This window comes from Mus musculus, chromosome 13 (assembly GCF_000001635.26).
Source record: "Mus musculus strain C57BL/6J chromosome 13, GRCm38.p6 C57BL/6J".
Taxonomy (NCBI): domain Eukaryota; kingdom Metazoa; phylum Chordata; class Mammalia; order Rodentia; family Muridae; genus Mus; species Mus musculus.
The window spans coordinates 49,073,215-49,093,723 of NC_000079.6; the positions used below are offsets into that span (position 1 = coordinate 49,073,215).

Here is a 20,509-nt window from a genome sequence, read left to right on the forward strand (position 1 = left end):
GTACCTGCCATCTCTCAAGTGATGCAGAATTCTAGCTATACTTCCCCCTCTCCTGCCCCGTGGGTGTTTCTCTCTAACACTTCTTTGGGGAATCAAAAGTAAGAGAAGGAGGAGTCCATAGACTTCATTGTGGCAACACACCATCCACAGCCCCGGGTGGGCTGAGAGATTGGAAATTCAGGCACTATCTCTTAGGAACAGCAACATTCACTTAGACCTGTATTTGCTTAGCCACCCTTGCAGGGTCAGGGGCCACTTCTTTTCTGCACACACACTCCCTCTGCTGGAAGGGATGCCGGAGGGCAGCCAGCCCAGCTCATCAATAAACTTTTAGAAGCTAAACGTAATTTAAAAAAAAATTATTAGGGGGGTCAGGGTCTTGGATAGTTTTATGTCAACTTGACACAAGTGAAAGTCCTTAGAGAGAAGAAAGCGCCTCCGTTGAGAAAGCGCCTCCCTAAGATGAGGCTGGAGGGCTGGAGGCAAGCCTGTAGAACATTTTCTTCATTAGTGATCCACTGTGGGTGGGGCCATGCCTGGGCTGATGGCTCTGTGTTCTGTAAGAAAGCAGGCTGAGCAAGTCAAGGTGCCAAGCAAGCCAGAAAGCAGTGCCCTCCATGCCCTCTGCATCAGCTCCTGGCTCCAGGCTCCTGCCCAGTGTGACTTTCTCCTGTGATGAAAGGTGACGCGGAAGTAGAAGGCAAATAAACCCTCTCCTCCTGAAGCTGCTTCTGGTGACAGTGTTTTTGCCACAGCAATAGTAACCTCAACTAAGACAGTCAGCGAGATGGCTCAGCGGGTAAAGGCTCTGCCATCAAACCTGATGACCTGAGTTTGATCCCCGGGACCCACACGGTAGGAGGAGAAAATCAACTTCTGCAAGTTGTCCTCTGACCTCTACATGTGTACAACACATGAACAACTCCACCTATTAAACAAACAAACAAGCAAACAAGCAAGCTATTTAAAAATAAAAAGAAACCAGGCCTGGAGAGACGGCTCAGTGATTGAGCACATATTGCTCTTGCCAAGGACCCAAGTTTCTTTCCCAGAATTCATGTCAGGCAGCTCACAACAACCTGTAACTCTGGCTCTACAGGGACCCAATGCCTCTGTGGACACCTCCGCTCATACATACGAACATACCTAGACAAATAATTAAAAATAAAAACAAATCTTTTTTAAAGATTAAAAGTAAAATAAAACCCTAGAAGCTCTATTAGCCAACTGAAGAACCCACCAATCAATCTGCAGCAACCAGAAAGGCCAGCAGGAGAAAAAAGGCCCAGGACACAGAGACGGTGCCAGACCCTGCTCTTCTGCACCCAGAGCACACAGATGGTGCCAGACCCTGCTCTCTGCACACACAGTCGCTGCTTAGCCTCACCCCAGCCATCAGTGAGCTCAGCAGACACTGACAACTCACACATGCAGCTCACTCAGTGAGAACACAGGACCAACAAATTTCTTCCCACTGGCTTTTTTCAGACAAATGTGTTCTAGGGGGCCAATAAACACGACTCCCACCCCACCCCGTCTCCAGAAATGAGAAAGTGGGACGTCGAATTGAGGGGGTTGTGTACGCGTTCTGAGTGAGCAGCACAAAACTGAGCCATATAGCACCTGACACCAGTCTGTCCCACTGGACACTTCACAGCAAAGCCAGGAGAAGGTGTCAGTTTGCATCAGAGGTTCAAACGTCAGGGGATGTGCCTTGGCTTTAGAGCTGTCAAGGCATAGTGTTGACAGGGGTGAGGTCAGGTTTGGAGACTCTCTCAGGTGAAAGTGTCAGGTGGGGAGGTGAGAGAGAGAGAGAGAGAGAGAGAGAGAGAGAGAGAGAGAGAGAGAGAGAGAGAGAGAGAGAGAAAATATGAATGGGGGGATGCTGCCAGGTAGAGAGAGAGAGAGTATCTACATCAGTCACCCAGTGGGAGACATCCCAGTAGAAAAAGCTTCTAATGAATGGTCTCTGAATTCAGAGGGAGGGAGGCCCAGGTCTGCTTTCTTTTCCCCTCACGTGGGTTTAAACAGAACAGACCAGAAACTCAAACATAAATGCCTTATGCAGGTGTGTGAAGCTACATGGCAGGCCTCTTGCAACAAGGCAAGCATCCCTATATACCACACATCCACTCATAGTCAGCCTGGCACACTGTACGAATCTCCACCCGACACCAGGGCAGTTGAACATCATCTTCCATCTGGCAGCTCAGTATCCTCAGACCCCCTTACTGCTCTCTGCTTTGTTCCTTCTGTTCACACAGGAATGTGCATTCTGCCTTGCTTTGTGGTCTGGGAAGGGTTAGCCTAGGGTACATGCAAGTCCTGGTACCCACAGAGGGGTCACTTGAGGCCAACAGGACTGCCAGCACTGGCCTGAGGCTGAGGGAGTGCTCAACCACAAAGCAGAAGTAGGGAAGGAGTGGGGAACACATCGGCCATCCTGATGCCCCCAGCTCCTGAAGAGGCAGCAGATGCTCCACTGCCTCAGGTCTCGGCTTCCAACATTCCCTTCATAGGAAAGGCTAACTGGGGCCTGAAGATGGCTTAGAGTTAACAGCACTCGTTGTTCTTGTAGAAGACTTGAGTTCGATTCCCTAACACCTACATGGTGACTTACAACCATCACTCACTCCAGTTCCAGAGAACCTGACACCCTGTGCCAACCCCAGGCAGGTACATAGATAGTGCGTTACATACATGTAGGCAAAACATTCTAAAATTAAATGCATGCTAAAAACAATAGAGAGAGAGAGAAAGATTAACCACAGGACAGAACTGCCTTCCTGCCTGGTCTTACGTACCTTTGAATTTAGGTACTAACAGGAGTCGTGACCTTGTGACGGGAACAGCTCAAGAACATCTTAAAACTAGTCCTCGGGGATCTCCAGGCACTGAGTGTCCACCCCCACAGTGGATTACCTGGGTCCCTGAGGCAGCAGTTGGAGCAGCCTGCTCAGGTAGATGAATGACACTGGGCTGGACAGGCTGAGGAGGCACAGGTGAGGCCAGCTGTGGAGGGGTGGCCCGTAAGCTCTGCACCGTGTGGTGGGGTGAGGGTGGGATGTCTCCAGGTACCATCTGTGGAAAGGCTGCTGGGTACACAGGCTGGGCTGGGATCTGGGCCACCGCTGGATGGATAGACAGTGCAGCCACACCCTGCGGGGCCACGGCCAACAGGGGGATAGCAGCTGGTGCATTTGGCACGATGGTCTGACAGGGCACAGCCAGGGGTGTTCCAGGGGGATGAGGCAACTTGACAGCCTGCATAGGCAGGGCCGGTGATGTGGGCAGGGGTGTTGTGAGGCTTGGCAAGATCACAGCAGGTGAGAAATACTGAGGTGGTGGCACGGGGGCCACGTTTGCGGCCGGCAGGTCAGTGAGGGTCTGAGGGAGGCCATCGAGTCCTGTTAAGGGGGTGATGGGGGGGACCACAGGCATCTGAGGCATCTGAAAAAGGTATAGCAGCACGTTAGTCAGGCTGCCATCCGGGGGCCTGCAGCAGCTGTGGGAAGTGGCTCAGCCCCCCAAACAGCTGCTGGTGATGAAGTGGCTCCTAGTAAGCTGCCATAGAGCATTATAAACACGGTCAAGCAGAACAGGAGACCCACGTGCTGGATACGCCCCCCTGGCACCAGCGTGGAGTGGTCAGTATGTCCAAATCTCCAATGGGCTGGCTGGTGGCTCCAAGGGAGTCAGGATTGTTCTCATATGGAATCAGAGGATGACCACAGGGCTCTCACTATCAAAGCTAATGGGCTAGCCCAGTCACCAAGTTTCTCATCAGTCCAAGGTCTCATCCTGTGGACTCCATGGAAGCCGGCCCCTTGGAGGGCTCTCAGCATAACCTTTGATAGGTGAGGCAATGCCATTCACTCCCTGTAGCATTTGGCCGACCGGCCTGCCTTCCTTCCTTCCTTCCTTCCTTCCTTCCTTCCTTCCTTCCTTCCTTCCTTCCTAAAGATTTATTTATTTTACTTATATGAATACATTGTAGCTGTCTTCAGACACACCAGAAGATGATGCCAGATCCCATTACAGATGGTTGTGAGCCACCATGTGGTTGCTGGGACTTGAACTCAGGACCTCTGGAAGAGCAGTCAGTGCTCTTAACCACTGAGCCATCTCTCTGGCCGCACTTGGCCTTTCAACAGCATACAGTTGAGAACCTTCTGTTGGTTCTCTTCGTATCAGGTAGTGTCTGACCTGGAGGGTTAAGTAAGCATTTTGGCCTCCATAGCTATTCCCATAAGCAGTGCTCTGCGTTCTCACAAGTATCATGTTAATTACATCTCTGTACAATTATGAGGACATACACACACACACAAACTCACAAATCCACTGTGCTGCATGTGACAAACAGCTAAAAGCCACCTGCAGTGACAAGTGCACCTCTAAGGATTCACCCTTAGCTGGCTTCTCAGAGCTCTGCAGGACAATCCTCCAAAGCAAGCAGGTGGTTTTCTATGCTCACCCAGTCACCACAAGGAGAGCCTTGCCCTTGGCTTGGACCAACCCTTTCCTATCCTGGTTAGCAATCCAGAAATAATGGGATGACAGCTACCTCACTCACTCCTTGAGGGACCCCCATATACACCACTTACACCCAGAGGGATCTCAGCCTGGGACAGAGGGAAACCAGACAAAAAAGGCTATGCCCAAGACCTGCCCTGTTCTGGCAGTCACAGGTGCCCCGAAGCATGAGACATACAATACACAGGGTACGATACCATGCTGCTAAACCTACCTCCCTAGCTAGAAGCCCCTGGAGACACGCATGAACAGGCCTGGTCCATGGCCTGGTACCCCACCCCTGGGGTGAGCAGAATATGGGCCAGAGGTACCTGCGGAGGGACTTGAGCAAGAGGTTGCAGAGGTGGCTGTGGCATCTGGAGAGGCTTCAGCTGAGCAGGGGCCACGACCTGGGAGGTTGGAGCCAGGTATGGAGGCAAATGAGAGGGTACTGGCTGGACAGTGCCCATGGGCTGTGGGGCCAGGACCTGTGGCAGGGTAGGTGGTTGGGCCATTGGAAGAGGCTGGAGGAAGAAAAGGAAGCCTTGTGCTCAGACACAGGAGAAACCCAGTGCCCCTCGCACAGGCTCGCACAGGCTTGTACAAGCTTGCACTTGCTCACTTATATAAACCCTCCCCTACATGTACACTCCCACATATACACTCAGATACACACACACACACACAGTGGCCACATCACTTGCATATACACCCCTGTATAACTTCAAGACTGCATGTTTTCACACACAACACTCACATGCACACGGCGAATTCCGTTCACAACATACGTCCACATACGGCTCACAAACTCCTGCTAATCTGGAGCCAGCTTATAAAAATATTATGTGTAAGCAGTTTTCCATGAGCAGGCCTTGTGTTACAAACTGCAGACCTCCCCCATAAGGGGGACTATTTAAGATGATAACATGAAGTGTCACGCTTACCTGCTGGACTGGGGGTGCTGGCTGGCTTGGGCCCGTGGGCACAGGGGTGCTGGGTGGTGGCAGCACAGGGGTGAAGCTCATGGAAGATTCTGGAAAATGCTGCTGGAGGAGTGGAGGGCGGGCAGGGGGTGGCACAGGGCCCACAGACAGGCCAGGCTGCGGAGGATAGGCTATATTTAGTGGCTACCCTTGGCCCTTCTAATTCCTGTGCCCAGCCCCCTCCCCACCTTCTGAGCAAGGTGACTCAGAAGAAGCCAGGTGGGGTGGCCCTACAACATTGAACAATGCTGAAAAGCCACATGTGGCCACAGCTCCCAAACAGGGTGTGTTCCAGAACATAAGGCCCGTGGAGTATTACTCAACCATGTAGAAAGACCAGCAGAGACAGAGGTTTCCAGCACTGTAGAAAGACTCTTTAGGATATAGGCTGTGGATAGCTCATGACAGACATGACTCAGACTACAGAGGATGAAGCCGTACGGATAGTTCATATTGTAGAGATACAAGCATATAACCTGCAGCTACTGGGAAGGTACCAGCACACACAGGAACGGGAACAAAGCTAGCACAGTGAAGCCTTTGGCAAGGAAAGGGCCCCTGAGACTTAGCCACTAGGGGACAGAAACAGGGCCGCCATGTAGGAAGGGTATTGGTGTGTGCAGCCAACAAAAGAACAGGAAACCAGGCCACGGAGGCCGAGGCTGAGGAGTTGCTGCTACTTTGTCAATATTTTGCAGGCTTCTTTGTTTTGTTTTGTATAAAAAACTCATGTGCATGGTGTTTTGCCTGCGTGTATGTCTGTGACTCCAGAAGCAGAGACCGGATCCCATGGTACTAGAGTCAACGATGTTTGTCAGCCACCATGTGAGTGCAGGGAATCAAACCGGGTCCTCTGCAGTCCTGTATTACTATGTTTTGCTCTAAGCATCTTCATTGTGCAGAGACAGAGTCTATAGCACTTATGAGAAAACCTCTGTCTATGCAGGGTTCACTTTACAACAGTGAGGGTATTGGCAGTGGAAGGGCTGTGCGGAGTATCTCTGAACATAAGTTCAGGGCTCAGAGGAGAGATTGATGCCTACCACTCTCCAGCAGACTTTCCTAGGACATTGCTGGGAGGCAGAGGAACAGGGATTTCCAAAATATCCTCTCGCTTCTCCTTTCCTGATACTTTAGGCAATAATGTGGGGGAATAGGTGTATTTGGGATCAAGTCTCAAAGTCGGATTTACCTAAAACCATAGACAGGTGAGTTGGCCCCAGCTAGACCAGGTCAAGACAGATTGGGTCACTGTATGTGGCTCAGAAGTAAAGGCAGGGCCTAGTGACCCTTTACTTCTTTCTGGTGGTCTTCCATTTAGTCCTCCCCCTCCTCTGAATCCCAGAGGTACATCACCACAGCAGCCTGCTTCAGAAAATACCAAGAGGCCAGGATGTACTGTCCACAGCACAGCCATGCTTTCTGTCTAAGTTATCTTTACATCAGGAGGCAGGGAAAGAGGATGAAACGCTCTGGCCCTGAGTCTACAGCTGTGGTCTCTGCCCAGTTTCCTGATTGACATGTGGAGGGTGACACTGAAGACGCATAGGACAGAAGGGGCCTGGTGAGGACCAGCAGTTAGTACATTACAGCCCTAACCATGATTGGAAGGCATGAGAGAGGCAGGCAGGACATTTTGGCTCAGCCCCAGCTTGTAAGAACAAGCAAGCCTCTGGGGCAGCAGGTCCTCTTATATGAGGTCTTCTGGCCATTTAAAACCAAACCTCATTTCATTTTGTAAATTGAATAAAATTGCCAATGTGCGCATCACAGAGAATCCTGGGGCTCAGGGAAGCAGAGGCAGACACAATCCAGTGTTGATTGCTTTTCCCAGAGGTTTGCTGGGCCTTTGGAACTGTTCCACTCTGTGTGGACACGGGGAAGAGAACCTGTGTGATCGAGGACAAACGCCACACAGCAGAGTTCAGCTAGGGCCAAGAAGCCACCACAGCAGTCCAAGACTGTGACAACAGTGGGTACCAACATGGTGGGGGACAGCTCTCGAGTGACGGGGTGGGGATGGAGCTCATCCACGGGCCTTAATTGCCCTCTCAGGACTCAGCTGCACCACCCAGGTCATAGGCAAATTCTCAGGCGGAGCACTAAGAAACGTGAAACAAGCATTTTCCTCAATGTGTAGAGAAAAGGCAAAAATCACAGGGCTTGCCATGCAAGCATAAAGGCTCTAGTTTGCATCCAGAGCACACCTGTACTCTCAGTGACAGGAGGCAAGGGACAGGGAGGATCCCAGAGGCCTGTTGGCCAGCCAGGGAGCTCCAAGTTCAGTGAGAGAAAAAGTAAGGTACAGACTCCTGATGCGGGTCTCTAGTCTCCATATGTACACACAAGGGTGTTTGCACCTGCACATACCACATCACACAAACACAAAATAAAATAAAGGTCCTGCCTGACTCCTCCCTCATCATCGACTTCTCAGATCTTGCACTGCCTATCAGGAATCCTCACAGCCTCTCTCGCCTTCTACAAATACTGAAGATGCCTCCTGCTCCAACCCCATTTTCACCCCCTTGACTTGTAACAGCTGCTTCCAGGAGGGAAACATAGCAGGGAGTCTTAGATACTCCCTAGCAGGTCGGTCAGTGGTAAAAACCCGAAGCTCCAGCTGGTGGGGGTACACACCCTTAATCCCAGCACTTGGGAGGCAGAGAAAGGCCGATCTGGTCTACAGAGTGAGTTCCAGGTCAGCCAGGGCCACACAGGGAAACCTTGTCTTAAAAAAGCCAAAAAATATAAATAAATAAATAAATAAATAATAATTAGTAGTAATAATAAAAATAAAATAAAAAGCTTCAAATTCCATCATCATAACGGATACACTCCTGTCATCCCTGGGATAGGCTGGAAAGGATCCCAATGTACCAGCATCACGTACCTGAGTGGCATTGGTGACAACCTAGCATAAGGCACGTTGGTTCTATCACAGTTCCCTAAACAATCCCCTAAGGTCTGTTCCCAGACACCCCATTCTCTTTATCCAGGAGTTCTTTAGATCTAAGGCTCCTCAGCCTACAGTTCTATAGCTCCCAGAAAGATGGCCCTCCATGGACTACATGCTCAAGTACCCCCAAGGAGATGCGGCTGGGAACTGACAATAGGCCATTCTAACCCTGACCATCCTTAGCACAGCCTAGACAAGAGGCCAAGAGGAAAGAACAGGGTGGCTCTCAACTTACCACAGTGGCCGGCTGCTGGAAGGCCCCTAGCGTAGGCAGGCTGTGGGTCAGGCCAGGCCCCTCACTCACAGGGGGGCTGCACACGCACGAGGCTGGGGTTGGGGCCGTGTCCACAAGCGAGCTGAGCACCATGCTCTGCTGGCTGCTCTGGGAGTCCGAGTACACGGTAGAGCCCTGGCCACTGTCAAAGGTGCTGTCCGCTGTGGAGGACAAAGGTATGGCTTAGCATGGACACCTCCAAATGCCATGTCCCTGGCACGACAGGCAGGTATAGTGGCTTGTTCCTAAACTCCTTCTGTAAGACCGTCAGGGTTGTATTCAGGAATGCTGTTTAAACTGTTGCCTACTACACGGCAGCATGGAGAGCCACGCCTGTGATCCCAATAGGCTCTGATGCCAGGGTAGGCAAAGTTTGCTAGCTCACCAGAAGCGAGCCCTGTCATTCCTGCCCACTCTGGTATGCAGGTGTTGAGGCTGCCCTGCTCTGGTACTTGGCAAGGCAGCCTGCCCGCATGGTCAGCCAGTGATGAATGAAAACCGGAAACCCATCTGAAACAGCGCTTTGAGGTTATGCTTAAGGATCCCAAAAGCCACCAAAACACCAAGCAATTTTCACAGGGGGCTGTTTCAGAGTGAGGGCTCTGCCCACTGATGATTCAAACCAAGTGAGGGGGGAGCCCTGCTGGTTCTGCCCTCACAATCTTTCCAAAGAGTGATCTTAACCTAAGAAGACAAGGAACGCCGAGGCTTAATTGGGCAAAACCAATTACACAAGCGGCTCTGGCTTTACACGAGCCAACTGCTCATTAGAGCGACCACTTCTACCTAGACGGACAGGAAGGGAGGGGAGAGGGAGACAACACAGGAGAGAGGGAGGTGGGGAAGAAGAAGGTGGCCCTCACCCTAACAAGATTCAAGAGGCACAGCTCCAACCATGTGTGTGACACTTTAAATACTGCAAGTGACTTGTATAGATTACATGCATAATTACAATTTCACTTGGTTAACCAACCCCGCTCCCATGAGTTGTGTTGCGTGGTCCTCAACACGTGGCACAGCAGAGGCCACCTGCTCAGGTTGGTCTGGACTGCTAGGGAAGAGTTGTGAGAGTCGATGTGGTGGGGTATCGTTCAACACAAGTGTGTGCTCCGTGATCCTGTGCAGGCAATGTGTTATCTGGAGTCCTTACCAGTGGTGAGGCAGAGAATCGTCAGTCACTGTAGAACTCTCACAGTCAGGGAAGAAAATGAAGACAAAAAGCCCAGAGCAGTGGGCAGAAGGGCATTTGAGGGTGCTGTCCATTGCTGAAGAAAGGGGAATGAGGGTATGCAATTATGTGTTCTCATGTATATCACATCACGTATGCAGGCATATATGTGTGCACGCATATACATACATACAAACATACATGCATGTATGCATACACACACATACACATATGCATACATGTATTTGGTTTTTACAGATAGGGTTTCTCTGTGTAGCCCTGGCTGTCTTGGAACTCACTTTGTAGACCAGGCTGTCCTCGAACTCAGAGATCTGACTGCCTCTGCCTCCCAAGTGCTGGGATTAAAAGTAGGCACCACCGCCAGCTGGTGAGTATATTCATGCATACATGTCCACATATATAGTCCCATGTGTGGAGGTGCACACATGTGCGAGTGTGTGTATACATATGTCCATGTGAGTACAGAGGTAAGTATGATATATGATATATGTGTATGTCTTTGCATCCATGGATTACACTGGGTGTGCATCTGTACATATAATGCTATGTGTCTGCCTGTGTGTGTGTGTGTATGTGTGTGTCATGTAGACCATCTCTGGAAGTACGGTTAAAAGACTAGGTGGTAGCTGTTGCCTCTGGGAGGACAAGTGACTTTCCTGGACACCTTAGGGGTTTAAAATTCTGAAAAATATGACTATACCATCTATTTTAAATAAAATACAGAAAGTGAACAGAATCCTTTGAAAAGCCACACAGAGGGCTGGAGTTGTGCCTTTCAAAAGCCATGGCCTCAGTGCCTCACCCCTTGGTGTCCCGAGCCACATAGGAAGGGGAGAGAATTCCTACGCTTGGTGTGAAGTTATCGCCTACTCTCCAACTCTATGGGATTTTTTTCATATTGGGTCACCGTGACCTTCAGCATCTGACCACAATCGGGACATTGTTTCTAGGTCCCAAGCTGGATCTCTCTGAAGCACAGTGTGCGGAGCTCAGCGTGGGGTGAAATAAACAGTGGGCAAAGGACTTCAAAGTGAGGACCGCTCATTTGCACTCTTGGACGCTATTTGAGTCCCCAGCAAAGGGGGCTGAATATTAAATACACAGGGCCTCAGCCTTTCCACATGGATAGCCTCAAATGTTGGTCTGGGCAGGTCACTGAGCTCTGCTGCTCTGTTCCAGGCTGGTTCACAGAGTGGGCAAAGCTATGTCTCCTGCCTCAGCTCACTGCTGAGGTTTCAGACACAGGAGGCAAAAAGGACACTGGCTGCCTGTCCTGAGACTTACTGGATCCTCTCAGGATGGTCTCTGAGGAAGCCTGTATCCAATGCACCTCTGGAGAGACAACCCCTTGAAAGTGGACAAATGCTCTCAGGGGTTTCTCCTGAGAGCTAGAGCGGAGGTGAATGATCTCGGTGGTAAACACTCCAAGCCAACCAGCCACCATGTGGTCCGCTGCAGTCATCCCCCTCACCCAGAGACTGGTAATGGTACTTCCCTTGGCCTTTGTATCTATCCCTCCATGAGGCCAGGACTGTTCCTCTAAGAGAGAATAAAGAACCAACTGCCAGTCCACAGATTCGCAGGTGGAAGTGGTTCCTTCAGACCCTACTAGGTCAAGGACATCTGACCTGGGAAGTCAGACTCAGCAATCCTTGGCCCTCTGCTCACAAAGTCACTGGGGGATGTAGGGAAAGCCCAATCCTTTTTCTGAAACAATCGCCCATACCCTGCAGGGCAGGCAGTAGGAACAAGCCTGGACTGGCCAAGGAATCGGGACCCACGTGTCCTAGCACCTGGGGGACATCTGTTAGCCTTATAACCCCAGGACATGCTCTCTTAAGAGATCACCATGTGCCCTGGCACAAGGCGGCTAGCAGGAAGTGAGCCTGGAATGGGAGACCAAAGCTTCACCAAAGCTCCAGGGGACCACTTACTGCTGGAAGCAACAACCCAGCCACTTGAGGACAGGCAGGAGCTCACTGGGTATCTGCCATTTTCACAGAGTATCATAATAAAAGTTGAGGACTTTGTTTTGCTTTGCCCTAAAACTGGTTATGCTGGTAGGGATGGGAGAAAGGACATAGCTGACTGTGGTGACCCTACACTCCATATACTCACAGGCTAAGGAGGTAACGCTAGCTGGCAAGGTAGGGGGCAGGAGATGCTGGTCGGCCTCAGGCTCCTCAGGTTCTGGCTGCCCAGGCTGCCCACTCTGTGCGTGGTAGGTCACCTGGACCTGCAGGGGTGCTGGCAGACCCCTGGCCTTGTCAGGGCTGCCAGAGTCCTTTGGCTCCTGAGACTGCAGTGCAGGCCAGATCCTCTCACGCCGCCACTGAATCAGTGCCACCCGGTCACGGATGGACTTGGCCACAATCTTCACATCACTCTCATGGAAAAATCCAGAATCGATCTGCAAAGGCAGACACGTGGTCAAGTGTGTTGGGGATCAGCCATCCAGCATGCATCACTTACACAATCATACACACCCTAGTGCTCAGGACCACCCCTACCACAGTCCTTGGGTCTCCTTAGACACCTCAGGATCTTCAACACTCTTTGAAGTTTATAGGCTCCAGTGTGTGGGATGGCAGCTCACACGCAACAAGTATTCAGTGATCTTGTAAACCTCGACCATCCAGGGAGGAGGAGGTCCATTTGGTCATTGGAAAGCGGTACGAGGAACATGTGGGCCTGACAAAAATCCTAAACTCCTTTTATCAGCAGAGCATGTCAGGATCTCCAGGGAAAACAGGGCAAGCTGGGAATGTCTGTGGCAAAGCCACTTCCTGACACAGAGACCCCTACAATGGTTGGATCGCAGGAGCTGACTGGGACTCATGAAAAGCTGGGATTAAGCCCCTTCCCTTCATGAAGACCACAGTTCTAGGGAGAATGAGTGGGGATGCTGGAGAAACAGCTCAGTGGTTAAGAAGACAAGAGTTCTGTCCCCAGCACAGTAATTCCAACTCCAGGGGATCTGACACCCTCTTCTGGACTCCTGGGCACTGCACAGCTATGGATATTATCATCACTACCCACTCCAGCCCACCCCCCCCCCGCCCCCATACACATAGTCTAAACATTAATCTTTTTTTTTTTAAAGAAAGAAAATGAGTTGTTTTTTTTTTTTTTTTTTTTTTTGAAAGGCCAGATTTCACTGTGTGTCCCTAGCTGGCATGGAACTCACTAGGTAGACCAGGCTGGCCTTGAGTGTGGAATGGACCCATGGTACCGCTATCAGTAAAATAGTCGTGAACCCAGAGGCACACAGATGGCACTTGTACGTGAATGTGCAGATAACTTGTCTCCATGAGCTGTGCCTAACCTAAGGGTCCTGAAACGACGTCCACAATCCTGAGAGACCACAGGAAACCAGAATTGCCACTGGCTCAATGTCTCAGGGCTGGGCAGGAGAACAAGGAAGATAAGCCAGAATTGCCTGGGCAAGCTCAGGGAAAGACAGGGACGTGCACAATGACATGTGAGCCAGTACTAGGGCAAATCCAGGACATCTGAGCATCAGAACACCAGAATAAGTGGCAACACAGAGATACAGGCCACACGTGAGGACAAGAGGGACAGGGTATTCCACTGGAATCAGGTTGGGAGGTGTGAAGAGTCTCACCCTATCTCCTTTCCTGTCTCTGTGCATCTGAGTCTCCTTATCCCCCACCCCCAAACTCCTGCTGACACACACCCCATTTCTCTCGGGCATTACTGCACTGGGTGAGACCACATTATGAGCTATTCTCCCAGAGACCCATCAGCAGGGAACTTGGGTCCTCTGTTACATGGGCCACCAGCCCTGGCTGACACCTGACTGTACCTCATGAGAGGCCTTTCCCCCAACTTGAAGCCTGCACAGGCAGGAGCACTCTGAGTGTGATGGTCAGGGTAATCTCCTGTGAGGCTTTGGACATCTCAATATAACTGTGCTGTGTTGTCTCAGAGCAAGTATTCTACACAATGGAACGGACAGAAACATATCGCCCCAGGCAGGCTACGGTGACAAAGCGGCCCCTTCTGTGAGATTCCTAAGGATGCACTGCCTACCCCAAAGGGGAGTCTGAGCTCTTCCCAAGGGTCAGGCCACAGAAGACAGAGGACTGAAGAGCCACGGAGCCCCTAACGCTTGGGACACCAAGAATCCAAGGGTCCTGAGGAATGGCGGTAGCATGCTGATGGTATTTTTGATTCTGAGTACAAGAGAAACCCCCTGCTTCATGGGAAACGACAGACAGGGATGTACTCTGGGTGAAGGGTGCTAGGCAGCAGCTCACTCTCCAACAGTATGCGGTGGGGGTGGGAGTCGTTCTCGGTAACACTCTCCAACTTTCCAGGGGGATTGTCCAGATCATTTCAAAGCAGTTTATTTTGAGAGACAACTCAGCTTGTCAGAAAGATCCCCCACGGAAGTCTCCCAGGTGAAGGCCTCGTGGACTCTGGCAGAGCACAAGCTGGGCGTGTGGCCAAGGAAAGTGTCAGATGAGAGAGGCCAGAGGACACAGAATCTTCTGTGGGATCGGCCCACTGGCAGGCAGATGGGGGCCTGCCTGTGTCTCAGCCACCATCTTGGTGGGGAGACTTCCCAGCAGCAGGGCATTCCTCACCCTAAGAGAAGACCAGATGAGGGTCTTTTTCTGTCCTTACAATGGGGAGCAGGCTCTTTCCAGGGACTTCCAAGCCAACCTCAGAAACTTTCGTGAGGCAGCTGAGGCTAGATAGGCCAGAATGACCCAAGTCAGTTGTGGCCTAGAATGAGTGAGCCCAGGCAGATGTAGTAACTATCAGTGATCCCTGGGAGAGGTCTACAAAGGTGGCCCAAGCACAGAGCACATGGTCATGGCCATCCCTAAAGTCCCATTAGTGTGATCTCAGACCACATTAAAGATAGTTGGCTATTTCCACCGTTTGCAGAATGCTTATTCTGAGGCTCCATGACTCTACTGGGCAAGGCCTACCCAACCACCTCACACACACACACCATGGTTATTCCCACTTTCTGTAATACTTCAGCCACCCCCAGGATGGGCCTCACTGCCTATGCCCAGTACCATACAGAGCCTGCCCTGCTCAACCTCATTCTGCCATGCTGAACTGCATCTGCACCCTACAATCCATCTTCATCCTTATCACCCTTTAGGTGGGTTCAGAAGTTCTCATCTGGATACTAGTATCTGTGACACTTCACACTTGTGTAGCCTCAGGAGTCTAGGGTCTTGCCAGACAGTGACTCCTCCTATAGCCTAGGCTCAGGGAAGGGCTGATGGCCTGGACAGTAATGACCCTGAAGTCTCTAATATACAGGATGTAGAAGGGCAAAGCTGGAACCTTGACAGGCCTCCTGGGACCCAGAACCCATCCTGAGGCCCCGTCAGAGAATGGTAGAGCTATGAGATGAACCTGTGTGTGGCTGTTCACAAAACAGAGCCTTCACAGGAAGAATATAGGGTTTTCAATTTGTTATGTCTGGTGACCAGGCTAGGCAGAGTGGGGATACACATTGGTGTTGTTGTTGTTGTTATTATTATTATTATTATTATTATTTGGATTTTTGAGACAGGGTTTCTCTGTGTAGCCCCAGCTGTTGTGGAACCTGCTCAGTAGACCAAGCTGGCCTTGAACTCTGATTCTCCCACTTCTACCTCCTAAGTGCTTGGATTAAAGGTGTGTGTATATATCACCACCATCTGGTATTTTTTTATTATTCTTTAAATTGACACAAATCATGTCCTTTCTACATTAATGCCCATTTTATGGACGACGTGCCCCATAATGGAAGGAAAACACAGTTCAAGGCAGAAGAGAGGTAAGGGGAGAAGGTGGGAGGGAAGAGGAGACATTCAGGGGAGGGTGCTGGGCCCAGGACTTCCCTAGCACTGACACAGGGACATAGCCTGGGAGTTCAGCCAAATGGCAGGGACCAGCTGAGGTGACTCACCTACAATGGCCCTACCCTGCTGAGAGCACTGTCCTTCTCTACCCTGTGACCAGCAGAGGTAGGGTAAAGCCTTGGGTGTCAACTGCTTAAGAAGCAGTTAAGCAGCATCCAGCAACGGTGCGAACGGTATGCTTGGGTTTAGGACACCGAGTCTTTCAGGGAACTGAAAACAAACTAGGAAGCTGAGGTCTGGGTGAAGCCAGACACCCAGAATCTCCCTGTCAGGGATGCTGAGCTTCACCCTAAAAGCAGCACTCAGGATGCAATCACTCACACTGAGCCCCAACATTCCCTCACCACATATTGGCTATCCTGTAACCACTGATCCCAAGGCTCAGCTCCCAAATCCCTCACGTCCTACGTGGCCCAGTGCAGAGCAGGCGGAATCACAATTGTAGTGCAGCCCTTGCCTCATTTACGAAGACAAGTGTGGTGCTTTGAATAGGTATGGACCCCAGAGACTCATGTGCTTAAATGCTTGGCCCATAGAAAGTAGCACTATTAGGAGGTGTGACCTTCTTGGGGTAGATGTGGCCTTGCTGGAGGAAGTGTGTCACTATGGGGGTGGGCTTTGAGGTCTCCTATGCTCAAGCTAAGCCCAGTGTGGCACACAAACTCCTTTTGTTGCCTTCGGATCAAGATGTAGAACTCTCAGCTCCTTCCCCAGCACCACACAGCTGCTTGGATGCTGCCACGCTTCCCACCACAACGATAATGGACTGAACCTCTGAACTGTAAGCCAGCCCCAATTAAATGTTTTCCTTTATAAGAGTTGCCTTGGTCATGGTGTCTCTTCATAGCAGTAAAACCCTAAGACAGCAAGAATGTTATATTACCTGAAAAGATTCTGCCATGTTAAAACCACAATGACCCTGAGTAGCATGTCAGTAGAACAAGTTTATAATGAAAATGCCCATGTTGTTCAAGAGTCACTCACCTCGGATGGCACTAAATGCTTGAAATGTGACCAATGAGACTAAGTTTTACACTGTAATTAAATTTTAGTAGGCATTTATGGGTCATGTCTACCATTTTTGATGGTGCTGGCCTATAAGACTGAGTAGAATGGTCCAGTCTGGCATCCAGACTCTAGAAATTCCCATGCCCTGGCTATTCCCTTATGAGTGTTAGGAGATCACAGTGGTGCTGCAGGGCCTGGGCCTGAGGCACTCCTTGCCCTGAAAGGACTGTTCTGCTCCTTCTCCCCCAACAGACTCAGTGTCTCCTCCTGAGGCCCCACCTGACATCCCAAGCAGAAAAGAGTCACCCTGCTCACCACAGACAGGAAGTGGGGCACACATGTGTGCTTTTATAACCCTTCAAAGATGGTACAGTACCAAGACCCAAATCAACACAAAAGCATCTCCAAGGAAGGAGAGGCATAGCTCATGTTCAAAGCCACAGCCTTGCGGCAAACTGGCAAGAGTTTGGTTAAGGCAAGCAAAGCCCTTCCCTCTCTCTGCTTTCCCATTGGATTCCTTCTCTAACTATGCCCCATGCTTGTCTCTCAGGTCCTGTGCAGGATCTCCATCCTTAGCCCTCATGTCATGGTACACACTCAACCACTCAACCACACAAGAGAGACCATAATCCCTCCCCCCCAGGACTGCCCCTGACCTTCCCATGCCCCCACCATTCCCCTAGGGGCAAGTGCCCTTCTGGAAAAGTAATTGATTTGTGATTTTTTTTTTTTTAAACACAAACAGGCCCATGGATAGTCTGGGGCCCTTTGTGTGCACATTACCATTTCCTGGGCCACCTCGTCGGGAGTCTCCTTCTCCAAGTCAAAGGTAAACTCTATGGCTCCATTGTCTTTGGGCTTGCCCTTCAGCTTCTTGGGGTCTTCCACCCAAAGCCGCAGGGCTATGGTAGACTTCCTGCCATGGTCCTCCTCGGCAAGTTCCACCCGGACACCCGTGTCTTCCGCGAAGAAGGCATGGCTCAGCAGGTCCTTAATCTCATACCTGGAGGGAGAGTGACTCCCAGGCAGGGCTCAAGGGACAAGGGGGCTCTACAACCATCTACATGCACAATATCAGCACACTGTGCAGGATATACTAGTAAGTTCTCTCATTTCATTTCCCATTGGCAGGCTCTGTCCCCGTGGGTAGGACACAGATGTGCACACTAGCATTCCCTAATTCCCAGGAGACACTGAGAAATTATATAGCCTGATATGCTTTTATTGCACTGCGCTTTAAGACAGCTTTCTATCCCAATTACAAAAAGAAGTCATACTCTGTACCAGGCCACCTGCTAGGCAAGGAGAAACAGACTCTGCTGAGGTACAGGTGAGTCTTCAATCCTCATAAGAGACTCCTGGCTCAGGGTGGATGAGAGGAAATAGAACCCAGGGTTCCTGGATCTCACTGCAGCAGTGAGGTTAGTGGGGAACCTCTCTCAGAAAGAAGGGGTATGGAGGAATGGAGGCAAGCAGACAGAAAGAAAGATAAATAAGGACTTGCTAGACCTTTGGATTTGAAGCCAGAACGCAGCAGTAGGAGGCTCCACCCAGGGGCCAGGTCATCTGACAGCTAGGTGTTGCTATATGAGCACTTCCATGCACTCAAACACAGGAACACAGGTCCCTAGCCACTGTGTCTAGTCTGTTCTCTAGTGCAAATACAATCAGTCACACAGCATCCTTTGTCACCAGTCTGGCTTCCTCTGGACATCAAGCTGATGGCAATGAAGACCAGCTCCCCATTCCTGTCTACTCCTGAGAATGCTGTGTGGACGGGTGGGTACACTCCAGTTTGTTTTATGGGTAGGAAAGCTAAAAGGTACCCCTAGCTTCCTGATTGTCCAACTAGGAAGGCCAGTCCTGTTTTGAAGAGGAATTTGCTTTCTAGAGCTATCGAGGGGTCCAGAGGTGGAATCTGTGGGTGGGATGTGGCCAGAACAAGTCCACTCCTACAGTGTACAGACTACTGTCCAAGGAGGCACAGAGCAAAGCCCTGCATCCGCAGCACTTCAGACTGAATTAGGAGCCTGTCTCCAGAGGCAGGAGGGATGTGGGAATCTACACTGCTCACAGCAACTCACAAGCCTGGTGTCACATAGCCTGGCCTGGGAAGGCTGCATGGAGAACGCAGCCCTAAACGCCAGCTGGACCAGCATCAGCTGGAGAACACTGGCGCCCGGCGCCCGGCTTGCGGCTCACCTCTCCTCTTTGTTCTTACAGATGCACTCCCCGATGATCTCCTTAATCTCCGGATCATGCACCTTCTCGAAGCTGGCCGGTTTGATGCCCTGAGGAAAACAGAGCAAAGTTACCTGGCACCACCCAGTGCTGAGGCACTACGGACACCCTGGTGTAGCCCGTGGCCCAGCTTGCTACCCAGGGCTCTTCCCAGCCTGAGGCCTAGGACCCATCGGAGCCTGGGTCTCACTGAGTTGAGGGCAGAGCTGTGTTCTGGAGCTGAGGGAGCTATGAGGCAGAATTCTGGGAAGGAAAGAACGGTATAGATCCCATAAGTCTACAGTCTCCTCAAGCCTTTGCTTAAAACCAAGATGAGTCCGTAGTCAGCACCACGGATCTGGGCAAAGAATGAAGGAGCTGTAGGCTGAGGCACTGCGACAGCTTACACGGACCAGGGATGCTGCAATGGTACAGTGTGTGGCGCTCAAACAAACTAGTAGAAATGCTAGGAAGCAAGAAGTCAGGACTCCTCACCAGGCAGGAAAGCCAGACAACAGAAACGAGAGCACACTGGGAGCCAGGGGCCCGGGGCAAGGGTAAAACTCATCGCAGCTGTGCAGTAGTCAAAAAAAAAAAAAAATCACTTCTGGTGATGAGCTGAAATTACAAAGAACTAACCAACCAGAAATGGAAACTTCACAGGTCACACGTGCAGATGAAAAGACAGGACAACCCAAGCTGCTGGGCACGGAGCAGAGAGACAGACAGACAGACACAGCTCTGTTCCCTTCTCCTTGGGATTTGTGACATTAAGGAGGTGCAGGTTGGCACATAACACACATATTAAGTAGGCCACCAGAAGGACAGGATGGTGAGCGCTGAAGGAAAATAAGGCACACTTAGAGCCCGAGATGGTGGCGTAGGCAGTCAAAAGATCGCTGTAAGAGTGTGGGCCTGTAAGTGTGAGCCTGTAAGCCCAGTGCTCACCTAATTGCCAGGTTTGATGGCATATGCTTATAACCCAGCATTGGGAAAGGCAGAGGCAGGCAGGTCCCAGGACACACTGGCCAGACAATTAGACAAAATGGTGAGTTCTACAGCTCTAGGTTCAGTCAGAGAGCCTTTCTCCAAAGTAATATGGAGATTCAAGGACTGAGGAAGACATCTTGACAACTTCTGGGCTCCACACATGCCTGCATAGGGAGGAAGCCTTGGTCCTCTAAGCTCTTCCCTTCAGCACAAGGCCAGTAGCCAATGTTCCTCCCACTCAGGGAGGACACAGAGGACATGTTGGGTGCAGGCCACGGCCCTCCGTCATGTTGCCATGAGGATCGTCATCTGGCACCAACACACAGCATAGCCTCCCCCCGATGCTGCCGCTGATGCTTCAGGTCCAGCAGGTCCAGCCGTGAGCATCCACAAAGCTGTCCCTCAGCTTGGCTGCAGAGCCTGCAGTCAGAGGCCCCAGCAGGGCCTTCCATACCAGCTGCCCCTCATCCTGGTGAAGAG

General features: G+C 51.0%; 1 protein-coding gene across 28 annotated transcripts in view; it reads right to left on the bottom strand.

The window, feature by feature from the left end:
• The window catches only part of Wnk2 (WNK lysine deficient protein kinase 2), a 112,273-nt gene that overhangs the window by 36,913 nt on the left and 54,851 nt on the right, over positions 1-20,509 (bottom strand). For 21 of the 28 annotated variants that reach the window (XM_030247449.1, XM_030247446.1, XM_011244426.2 and 18 more), the window contains 8 exons: positions 19,022-19,110; positions 17,603-17,822; positions 12,036-12,327; positions 8,690-8,889; positions 5,457-5,612; positions 4,845-5,036; positions 2,923-3,450; positions 821-928 (listed from right to left, as the gene is read on the bottom strand). In XM_030247449.1, the coding sequence (XP_030103309.1) occupies positions 821-928; positions 2,923-3,450; positions 4,845-5,036; positions 5,457-5,612; positions 8,690-8,889; positions 12,036-12,327; positions 17,603-17,822; positions 19,022-19,110 (1,785 nt within the window). The remainder of the gene's footprint in view (positions 1-820; positions 929-2,922; positions 3,451-4,844; positions 5,037-5,456; positions 5,613-8,689; positions 8,890-12,035; positions 12,328-17,602; positions 17,823-19,021; positions 19,111-20,509) is intronic. The other 7 variants (NM_029361.4, NM_001290313.1, XM_006516979.3 and 4 more) reach the window with 1 other exon arrangement.